Source organism: Rhopilema esculentum, chromosome 15, assembly GCF_057945365.1.
Source record: "Rhopilema esculentum isolate cy_ngs chromosome 15, ASM5794536v1, whole genome shotgun sequence".
Lineage (NCBI taxonomy): Eukaryota > Metazoa > Cnidaria > Scyphozoa > Rhizostomeae > Rhizostomatidae > Rhopilema > Rhopilema esculentum.
This window is the reverse complement of record NC_142829.1, coordinates 10,905,989-10,918,129: the sequence shown is the minus strand read 5'-3', so window position 1 is coordinate 10,918,129 and position 12,141 is coordinate 10,905,989. Positions and strand designations below refer to the sequence as shown.

At 35.4% G+C, this 12,141-nt stretch overlaps 1 protein-coding gene across 1 annotated transcript; it reads right to left on the bottom strand.

Moving 5' to 3' along the window:
• Positions 1–8,311: 8,311 nt before the first annotated feature.
• LOC148958489 (uncharacterized) lies at positions 8,312–10,264 on the bottom strand. The gene has a single exon (XM_089112692.1). It carries the CDS (start codon positions 10,262–10,264, stop codon positions 9,473–9,475), a length of 792 nt encoding a protein of 263 aa, XP_088968818.1. The 3' UTR covers positions 8,312–9,472.
• Between the last annotated feature and the right edge of the window lie 1,877 nt (positions 10,265–12,141).

Genomic DNA, 12,141 nt, shown 5'->3' with positions numbered 1-12,141 from the left:
GAACAAGACCTTGATAAGTGGACAGAAGATAAAGAACGAGACCTTGATAAGTGCATAGAAGAAGAAGAACAAACCTTGATAATTGCACAGAAGAAGAAGAACAAGACGTTGATAAGTGTACAGAAGAAGAAGAACAAGACCTTGATAAGTGCACAGAAGAAGAAGAACAAGACCTTGATAAGTGCACAGAAGAAGAAGAACAAGACCTTGATAAGTGTATAGAAGAAGAAGAACAAGACTTTGATAAGTGCACAGAAAAAAAAGAATAAGACCTTGATAAGTAGACAGAAGAAGAAGTACAAGACCTTGATAAGTGCACAGAAGAAGAAGAACAAGACCTTGAAGAGAAGACCGAAGCAAAAGTTGAAATAGGAAAGTCTGAAGAGAAGTCTGAAGAAATGGATGTGGATGATTGGAGTGACCTGAATAGCAAAGCATGGGATGAACTCGATGAACCCATGGAAATTATATCTTGAAAACCTTTCTCATTAATTAATTCACCAAAGTGAACTTATTAATTGTTATTTGTTTTATTCAGAAAATAATATTAAGCTATAAAAGGATGCTATGTTTGTCTTAATTTTTTCAAAATCTTTTATTGATGCTCGAAGTGTAAGTAAAAAAGACATTATAAAAATGATTTAATTAGTTACAACTAGAAAGGATAAGCGTAGGAGGAAGAAGAGATCTGCAAATAAGAAGAAGAAGAGAAAAGTGAATCGAGAACATAAAATCACTTTAAGAAAAAGCTTTCAGGCCAAGGAGCTTGGAATAAAGCAATTAATATAATTGGAAAAACATTAATTAAAGGTGCTATAGTACCGCGCTTGTTAATGAAAGTAGCAGGATAACTTATAAAGGAGAAACGCAATCGTAAACGTTTAATTTGGTGAAAGTAAATGGGTGGAACAGCAGCAACAATAGCAATAGATGAGGGGTTAGACGCAGCATTCCAAGATGATAATGAGCTTGATAATGCTCTTAAAGTTATAGGTGGTAAAGGAAAGTATAAAAGAAGGAAGATTAAATTCCCAAGGAGAAGAAATCTAAAACTCAGCTAAACAAGCTATTAAGGAAGGGTTGAAGCAGGGAGGGAAAGCAAAAGCACGAAATGCGACAAAGAAGCATTAAAACGGGTAGCTATTGAAAGTGCTAAATCACTTGCAAAGGGAGCAGCAGCAGCAGGAGCTGGGGTAGCCGTAGATGCAAGCATTCAGAAAATTAGAGGGTCAGGGAACAGATAAAAGGAATGAAGTCACGGTCTAGAAGAAGAAAAAGCTCATGAAACAAAAGACAAAAAGAAAATCAATTAGTACAAAGGAATTGAAGATACCCTGTACTTTAAAACGAAAATTTTTTCGAGATATTTAAGAAATGTTTAAAGCAAAGATTATAAAAGCGTTTCTATTTATCTTAAGGTTCTTAGCAAATATTACTCAATGTACACTTTTTAGAGGAAGGAGACGAGATAGGATGGGTATGAGGTGTTCCATGCAAAATAAAGGAAGCTTCTTTTCAAAATGATAGTGTTACATAGCAATAGAGTTGATGTAGTTACTTAATAACAACTATGATGTAAAGTTACTAATTCAAACAGTGGACCATTGTGGAAATGATTTTTCAAACTGCATTCTGATTGGTTGATACGATTTTCACACATTCGAATTGCTGACATGATTTTTCAATGTGATATATAAGGAGTTGATTTGGATTTTAAAAACTCAGTTGAGACTTGTAACTGTGAAGAGCAGCCGTGTTTTTGAAGCTCTTCAGATTAGTGAATCAGTTGAGACTTGTAGCTATGGAGAGCAGACGTGTTTTTGAAGCCCTTCAGATTAATGAATCAGTTGAGAGTTGTAGCTGTGGAGAGCAGACGTGTTTTTTGAAGCTCTTCAAATTAGCAGGAAGCAATGGCAACTCCAAAGAAGAAGGGTGAAATGTTCAAAGTGCATTTTCATAATAATGAAAACTCTAACATGCACACAGATTTCAACATTGCATACAGTGCAGAAGATAGATGGGTGTTGACTACCGAGGATGTGTTTAAAGACAAACAAGTGAAGAAGTCTATGACATTTGATATTGACGCTCTCAAGTCATTGCTAAAAATTGTTAATGAATCATTCACACTGACAAAAGATGAGAATATCCAATATCATGATGAAGACAGCGCAACATTGATGGAGAAAACCATCAAAGTGTGATAACCAAGACATATGCAGGGCAAACCACAAAGATTCTAACTCTCTTAACACATGTACTGCAAAAGAGAGATGATGAAGCAGTTGACAAATTGGAGATTTACATTTCCAAGTATGGAGAGGGGGAATGCAAACCATGCGTGGCAGTTCGCAGATGGAAAGGTGATAAACCATCAAAGATAAGCATCACATTGAAAGAGCACATGCTTAAAGATTTCAGAGTGAAAGCAGAGTATATTCTATCATGGATTGATTCACAGGTAAATTCCAATAAGTTGAAGAGAGCATACCACACAGAAGAGCAAGAAGAGGAGGTGGTTCAAAGCTGATGAGAGTAAGCATGTTGATGATGAAGGTGTAGAAGTTGATCAACCAACCAATGATGATAAAGGTAAATCAAAGAAAGGCAAAGGTGTTAGAAAATTATCAATTCCAAAAGGGTTGGTGAAACAAAAAGTACGCAGTTTGGATGAGCGTAATGAGAAGCTGTCAGATTGCATTCAAGAAGCATATAAAGTGATTCTAATGAAGTATATTAGACTGAAAGGTGCAGAGTTTTGCCAAAAGAGATGTTCGCCCGACAACCTACACAATAATGATTGCATTGAAGTTAACGTCTTTAAGTTTGTAACATTCCATGTTTCATAAGCAAATGATAACATGCTCAACGAGGGGAGAGAACAGTTCAAAAGCAGCATGATTGGTGAACTGAAGAAGAGTAAGAAATTTGCCAGTTTGAAATCATACGACACACATGTACATACAATCCTTGATAGTGTGTATGATGGTATGACGCAGAGGAAAGGTGCTGTCTATAACATAAAGGATGCATCGACATTTCTACTCAATGTTCTTCTGAGGATGATATATTCACTAGTTGAATCACAATAACTTTACAAACAATCGTTGTTGTTGTAGCACATTTTTCTATATAAGCAAGTTGTTGTTGTAGAATAAGTTCGCTTGTTGAATATAAAAATGAATTATGATTTAAGATTCAAAGCGCCTTTTTCATTGATTCTATCTGGTGTAAATGGTAGCGGTAAAACAACGTGGGTTGAAAATTTATGAAAACATTATAATGAAATCATCAACAATGGAAGAGAGTACCTAAACTTGTTGTGGAACTCAGGAACAGAACAGCCGGATCTATTCAAGCGCGTTGAGAAGATTTTTGATGGTCATACTAGATTTATTACGAAGTTACCTGAAAACTTGTACACAGAAATTGAAAAAATGAATAAAAAATGACAATAATTATAGATGACTTAATGCATGAAATTAGTAATTTAAAAGACATTGGGAAATTATCCACCAATGAGAGATCACATTTAAATGTTAATGTAATTGTCATGATGCAGAATCCGTTCCCAAGAGGAACTGAGATGAGAAACCTTGCACTCAACACACAATATCAAGTATTATTTAAGAATCCAACAGATAGAAGACAGATAAGATTTCTAGCACAACAAACTATGCCTACATGCTCTAATACATTCTTGAACATTTATAATGATGCAACTGCGAGGTTATATTGATATTTATCATGTGATTTCACACAATCAATAGATGAAAATTTACGGTTGCGGACGAACATATTTCCTTAGGAAGCTCCTATGATTGTCTTTAGACCAAAAAACTATAAATAGCATCGCAATATGATTAAACCAAAGCGGTATTTATCACAATCGCAACAATGGGTGATTATGAAAAATTAGTTATGATACCAATGGAGAAATATAAAGTTGATTATAAGTTGAAGCGTGCAGGTAAAGTTATTAATTCTGTTAAAGCAGATGGTAAAGCAATCGAGCCTCTTAAAGAAGATGGTAAAGCTGCGAGTTCCAAATCCAATAAAGCAAAAGACAAAACTAAAGTAAAGAATAGAAGAAGAGGGGAAAAGAAACCGATAAAAGGCCGATCAGTTAGAAGCGGAAAGAAGAAGAAGAAACACGTAGCTAATGATGTTGGACAAGATCGGTTAATAGAGATGTTAATTGATTTGATATAATTATAAAGTCAAATACAATCGTTGTATTATATGTTATTTTTCTTTCAATAAAATTGACATTGAAGCGTTATATTCAAACCCTGCGATCCCCGGATCTTTGGGTGGGTTGGACCGTGCATATCGTGAATTTAAGAAATTAATTCCAAAGTTAACAAGAAAAGATGTTCAAGAATGGAGTAAGACAAGTCTACAATGCCTGCCAAAAGTCTTGGAACACTGACATCAATTTTCAAGGTCAAAACCAATCATCCCCCTCTCCCCCACGGAACAATGTTGGTTTACTATCAAACGGGTTAGGATTTTAGGAAGCACTTTCTTTTGCGCTTCTTTAATGATATTTCTCTAAATCATCAACATTGTTTGAGGGGGGAGGGGGCGGAAGTAGCAATTTTTTTTCATGAAAGGAATGAAAGATATCAAATGCAGCGTAAATAGGTGGGTGTTCCAAGTACTTTTGGCAGGCATTGTAGCATATTCCCTACATAGATCAAGTAGGAGAAAATTCAAACGTGAAAGGATAATGACGAATAACATTGATTATGTTTGGGAATGTGATCTAGTTGATATGGCACATCTGAAGAAGGAGAATGATAATGTAACATTCTTATTAACATGCATTGACACGTTTAGTAAATATGCTTGGGTTATGCCTTTGAAACGAAAAACTTCAAGTGAAGTTATTGAAGCATTCAAAGAGATCATGGCTCATGGAAGAAAACCAAAAAAATTACGATCTGATTAAGGTAGTGAGTTCATAAACAAGGATTTCCAGCAATTATTAAAGAAGCAAAACATTGCATTTTACACTGCAAACAATGAAGTTAAAGCTGCAATTGTTGAACGATTTAATAGAACATTGAAAGGACGCATGCATCGCTATTTCACAGCAAAGAATACATTAAGATATGTTGATAATCTTCAAGACTTTGTTTCATCATATAACAACACATAACATAGATCTATAGGCATGCACCCTCCGCGGTTAATGCTGAAAATGTTAGGACAGTGAGGAATAGGTTGTTCCCAGAGGTAAGAAAAAGGAGGAGGAGGAGACTAAACAATTACAATGTTGGTGATTATGTGCGAGTAAGTTTGAAGAAGAAAATGTTTGAAAAGGGGTACTAGGAGAATTTTACTGAGGAAATATTCAAGATTGCAAAGGTGTTTAACACTAGAAGTTCTACAATGCATGAAGTTGAAGATTTGAATGGTGAAAAGATATCTGATCGTTTTTACGATGATGAATTACAAAGAGTGTATTTACCCAAAACATTTTCAGTTGAGGAAATATTAAAACGCAAAAGAAAAAAGGGGAAAAATTTCTATTTAATAAGGTGGCGTGGATACCCGCCAACATTTGATGAGTGGGTTGAAGAAGGACAATTGGAAGCAATATGATTGATGAAGAATTTGATTTGGTGCTCCCATCTGGGTTTAGCAATGATGTCAATAAACTAGTTGATTATAGAGTTACATTACCACATGTGATGAAGTTTAATCCTAAACGAAGATAGGAAATGGCATTGCTCCAGATGACTTCACCTGATAGAGGGTTGGGGAGTTTACATGATCAATATTGGTTTACTCTTTCATACAAATTTTTATTGATAACTGATCCAGATGGCCGAGTAATTAGACTTAATTGAAACGGTAATCGTATGCAAAAAATTTATCTCGGCAAAGAAGCAATGGAAACGAAAGACAATATAGCAATCTAAAAAGAATTTAAGCGGCTATTCAATGAAAGAGTATTAAGCTATAAAGAATTTGGTTATACCATTAAAGACATCGTAGAAGTGCATTTATTCAATGGTCGAATTGAATTTCTCATTACAGAAGATCTTGGAAAAGCGGGGTATTGGGATGTCCCTGGTGAGAGAGCAACAATGTTACAATCAGCAAGTATTGTAATGAATTTTTCAAGACCATTAGCATATTTCCTAGGTCTAGAGGAAGACCTCGAGTTAACACCACCCATTTGAAGACAAGTGTTATTTCTTAGCAAATATGATTAATGACTTTCATTTAACGTGCTCGCTTGAAGAAGATGGTGAAGGCTTTAGTTCAAATATTAAGCTGAAAGAGCCACTTCATCTACACGGGAAATGGGAAGTTGCATTAGTAGAAATGATTTCAGAGTTAAGAAATAGAATTGAATTAAATGAAGCAAATACCTCTGCGAATTATTGGGGTTATAATATGTTTTTGTAGTTGGTACTGTAAAAGCTGGTTATGATGATGTGAATGTGAGAATTGCAATTTCCGATGAATACACTAAAATGTGGAACCAAGCCGCTGATAAAAGAGGGCATTATACTGTTTTAAGAAAACTAGCAGGAGCTCTTAGAAATAAACCAGCATCAGGCACAGCACATGAATTTACAATGGGTGAAATAGTATCAATGTTAAATGAAGACATCAAAGATCATGAGGAAAGTATGAAAACAAGGGTTGAGGAACTTGGACTCCATTGAGAAGGTGTTCCAAAGTTATTAGTGTTTAATAATAGGAAAATAAAGATTGAATTCCCCAAGTATATAAAGATGATTTGTATTGGCAAAAATCTTTGTAAGCTACTTGATTCATTAACATCCTCGAAGAATTTAATACCAACTAAAACATTTTGCGTAAGCGAAAAGCTGTTCCAATATTTTGTCCTTTCATTGGGAAGTATCAGGACCGCTGCTCCATGAATATCGGTTTAATGGGCTTGAACCTCTTTCATATGTTGTTAGTGATGAAGACTTTCAAGTTAATTCAGCTGAGAAAAATATGTTTATATATTGCACGCTACTTGACTATAGAATAGTTGGATCAATTACTACACCATTACTACGATTTACGCCTCTCAAGATTGACAAGCATACGATTGATTTGATAGACTTTGAGAACTTATTCTACTATCCATTGTTGTATAACGACATTAACGAGTTTCGTACAAAAGTTTTGAATGCGTTGGGGCAAGAGATAAAGTTTTATAACACAAGACCAACATTCTTGTTACATTTTAGTCGAAGAGATGTATAATTATCCAATTTACAAATCATCACAGAATTACAAATCTCTTCCTCTATATATCTATGATAAAAAATATGGAAGAGGATCATTGAGGAAAACATATCATTTCCCAATAAACAAATTGGGGAACATATCATTTCCCAAAAAAATCAATTGTATATTCAATTCACAAACAACAACAAGGTAGAGGTGTTGGTTCTATGCTTAAAAAGGTAAATCCATTTGTGAGAAAGTTGTTTAAAAAAACCAAACCTAAACTTCAAAAAGTTATTAAGAAGGCATCTCCCAAGTTGAGAAAAGTAGTAAAGAGGAGGGTAAAAAGGCCATCAATAAAATTATTGCAGGGGAAAATGTTAAAGATGCTGTTACAAAAGCAGCACAAAGTTCAATTGATAGAATTGAAAAGAATGTTGCAAAGGAGATAGAAACTGGTGTTGATGCGGTTGCAAGTGATGTTGCTAAAAAGGTTATTGCAAACCCCACCATTAAAAAGGTTATTGTAAACCCGGTTGTTAAGAAAGCAATTGATGCTGATGGTGGTGTGATCAACGCAAGTGTTGCTGTTAAGAAGAGTGGTAAGAGAAGTAGGCGGCGGGTAATAACCTCTAAGGTATATACTCGTAGACATGGTAGACTAGATAAAACTATAAAAGGAGATGGTGGTAGTGGAAATCGTAAGCGTGTTCGAAGAGCGCAAACAACGAGCCGTCAATTGCGAAAATCTTTGTTGAAGAAATTATTGAAGAAGAAGTTGATGATAAAATGAGTCTTACAGTAAGTTACATGGACTGCCCAAATGAGAGTCTTGATCTATTTTCTAAACCATCAGTTCAAAGTGAAGTGTTATACTTTAAAGAAGTTGAATATTCCCCACAAACAGCATCACTCAATGCATCAAAACAGACAGTTCTTTTTGACATTGCAGCACAAAGCGATCACATGATTGATTTGAATCATTCTTATTTTTTTACAAGCCTGTCATTGAAAAAATCTGACGGTGCAAACATTGGAAAGACTGAAATATTGGTGTTATTAATAACATTAGACAATCGTTATGGAAACAAATAGAACTGGTTTGTAATGACACCCCTGTAACAGAATCAAATGCAATGTATGCATATCAATCATTTATGGAAACAGTTTTAACATATGATGAAACTAGAGCTAAGAATTACTTGATGTTAACAAACTTTGTTGCTGATGAGCCAGGTAGGGAGGATAAATCACATCCAACTAATATTGCTGCGCAGAAAAATTCTGGGTTGAATGCTAGATCCAAACCATTTGATGCTGGATTCAAGATAATATTTTTTGGACTTGTTGAGAATAGTGCATATAACGGCGCTCTTGCAAAAAACCCATTCAATTTTGGACATCATAGGCTTAACAATGTTCAAGTAACAGTTGATAATCAGGAAATGTCACCACCTCTAAGGTTGGGGTATGCTACACAAGACTACCTTGATGCATACAATCGCCTAACATCAACACTTTGTAACTATCCAAGTCTAATTGGATGCAATTCATTTGATCAAGGATTAACCATATATGGCTTTGATTTAACCCCTAAATGAAATTGTGATGATGAGCAATATTTGATGAAGAGGGAGGGTAATCTGCGAATCAACATAAATTTTGGAATCGCACCAACAACATTGTTAAATATTGTTATATTAGGACAGTTTGACAGGGTAATTCAAATTGATGCACACAAGAACGTAATTCGTGATTGGTAAAAATGAATGATGTTTCTATAAACTATTTACTTAAGAGACGTGAAAAACTTTCTAATTTCCATGGTGTGTTTGGGAAAGATGAGATAAAAAATATCAAGATTCACACCCTACCATGCTCATTCATTTTCAATGAGGATGATTTCGCTGGTCGAGGAACTCATTGGGTTGCTGTTTACATCGACGAGGATAATACATTGGATTTTTAGGATTCTTTTGGTGAAAAACCTAAAATTAAAGAGTTGAAAGATTTTTTTAAACCATTCAACCTCAATTATAACAAGATTCAAATTCAATCAGATGAAAGCGCAACGTGCGGGCAGCATTGCATATTATTCTTAATTCACAGATCAAGAGACATGTCAATAACTTCCATAATAAATAAATATTTTAATAAAAATTGGAAGTTACAGAATGACTTATATGTCTATTATTATGTTAAGAGACGTTATGGATTATAGATTTACTGTTGTTGTTCAATTATGTTGTTCAAATTATTAGCGTTCTAATTATTGATTGTTCATTCTGACTGTGCTTAATGTCTGGTGTCCGTGCGCGAGTGTGTTAAATCCATCGTTTAGGATATATCTTTTATCGTCGAATGGGTTTGAAGATATTTTCATTCTCTCAGTGCTGTGAAAGACATGTCTGTGCGATTCAATGTTCCTTTGTTGATGTCTGAATATTCTTTCCTCCTTTAAAATCTCAATGTAATTTTCATGTACTATCTCCCGCTTAACAACATTCTTCTTGATGCCTTTTGCTTTCTTTATTCCAACTCCATCCTTTATCATACAGCTGTACATCTTTGATCTCAAGCCGATAAACTCTTCCATTGCTACCCCGCCTAGTTCATCTTTCATTTTCCCAATGACCTTTTTATTCTCTGTTGAATAATTTTCATGCTCTTTGTCATAATTACTGAAATCAAACTTGTCTGCATGTTCTTTCAATATTTTATTTACAGCATCTTGAGGCATTGGAATGTGGTATATGAAGCTGTCGGTGTCCATGTAACATAATTGTGTGTTTGGTAGTTTGGGTTTTGCGAATTTGTAATGGAAATCATACATCAAGATCTTGCTAATGTCCAGTATGCTAAAACCAACGTAGATGGGCTTGCGTAGTGTGACGGTTTTCTTCTTTTTCATCACAATAAGCGTGTTTTCGTTGATTTCAACAACCCTATAGAAAATGGGGTTTCGCACCCATCTTATTAATTGTTCTTTACCAGTGCATATTTCATACGTGCTGTGGTTTCTTACATTTTCCATTGTCTTCCCAAACACTGCATTATTCATTAGCTTGAAGAAGTTTTTCTCAAAATCATTCTTGGCGTTGGTTTTATTTCTGTGTGTTGAAATCAATGTAATCTTTCAACCACGTGCTCTGCTTGAACTCCACAATGTTATGCACCTTTGTTACGACCAATCCAAGATCAAATCACTGTCTCAATGCATCGCCGTGAATGATGTACCTTTTTTGTCATACAAGTTGGGTATTAGTTTTGGAGTTGTTTTATATTTCTCATTGTTGAACAGTTTTTGATGCATTTTAGTTTGGAATTCCGAAAGCATTTCCTCCTCAACTTTTAACCTCTCAGGTGCTAGAGGTAGATCCGAGTGGGCATCGTGCAGGTGTGTTGGATACTGCAAGTCAACTTTGAATAAATATCCAATGTCTTGGTTGGGATTTGACAATATTTCAGCAACATTTACATTTTGCACATTGTCAAGCATTTTGAATCCTCCATATGGCAGCGGTTGTGACATTGCCCATCCATACAAGTTGTTAGCATCGAGGTACATAAGTGTGCTGTTTTCATCAGTCTTTGCATGTCGTTTGATTGCTACTGATATCCCACCTCTAATCTCCTGCTCAACCATGAGATAGATGTCGCTCTTCTCCTTTGATAATAGTTCAAGAGAGACATCTGTTTTGAGGAGCATTGCGTCCCATGCTAATCCTGGAAGTGATATGTAGCATGCGGGATCCAGAGAGTAGGATTCAAGGCTTTGGCGTCTAAATGATTGGAAGACATCTGTGAGTATTAAGACATCTGTTGCTAAGTACAATTCGTGATAGTCCTTAAATGTTTGACAGTTGAAGAATTCCCATACTCGTTTCGCATGTTCATATTCATCATCAGTGATGTGGGAATCATTCAGTTTGCTATAGAAGCAATCTTTGGTTGGTAATGAAGTGTTTTGTAGTTTTGATGCATCATTCATCCAATCATATGGGTACACACCCTTTCTTGTGATCATGTCAAACGCTTTCTCTACATGTCGAATTTCTATGTCGCTCTGAGGTTGTTGGGAATTACCAAGTCTTTGTTGCAGATATTCCCTCACAGATTTAAATTCGTCTTTTGGAAGATTTCCTGCAAGTGTTGCTAGGCTAGAGCTAAGGAAGCTAAGTGAGTCAATGTACTTAAGTCCTTCAATTTTTGCCGAGATGATCTTTTCAGTGCTTGTTGCAATTATGTGGGTGTATCGATTATCCAGATTCCATAGAATGTGATGCATGTCATAGCCTTTGAGGTTGTGGAAAACTATTGGAATCGTGTGGGTTTTGGCGATTATGTTTAAGTTGTTTCGATTGCAGTGGCTGCATGCGGCACCTCTATACTGTCCTGTGATGTGGCAGTGATCCTTCACCTTGCACAAATTTGCATCATTCATGTTAAAGGATGTGGTGCAGCAGTAACAATTGGTTGCTTCGTTGTAGTTCTTTAACTGTTCCTCAGTAAGAGCAACCATTGGTATTGTTTTCTTGAATATTTCCCTTATTTTCCAATTGTAATAATCCATTTGTAAAAGAAATTGCTCTATGCAATCTTCCCCTGTGTACATCTCTACAGTGTGAGACCATTTAGTGTCAATGGATTCAATGTGGAATGCATAGCTAATCGGCACGTGTTCTTGGTATATTGTCGAACCATTTGGGATGTCTTTCAATATGCATTCGAAATCGGCATAAATGAGAAATGGTAAAATCATTTTGTTCTTAAAGTTTTGGAATTTTAGTTCATTATCCTCTGGGTATTTTACTGCCTGGATATATTCGTTGGGAGTGCAAAATTCACTGTGTTTCTTCACATGTTTTTAATCCACGTGTAGTGAACATCCCCATTCTCATTCCCTAGCAACAGCAAGTTCACGTGTTTGGTTTTCTT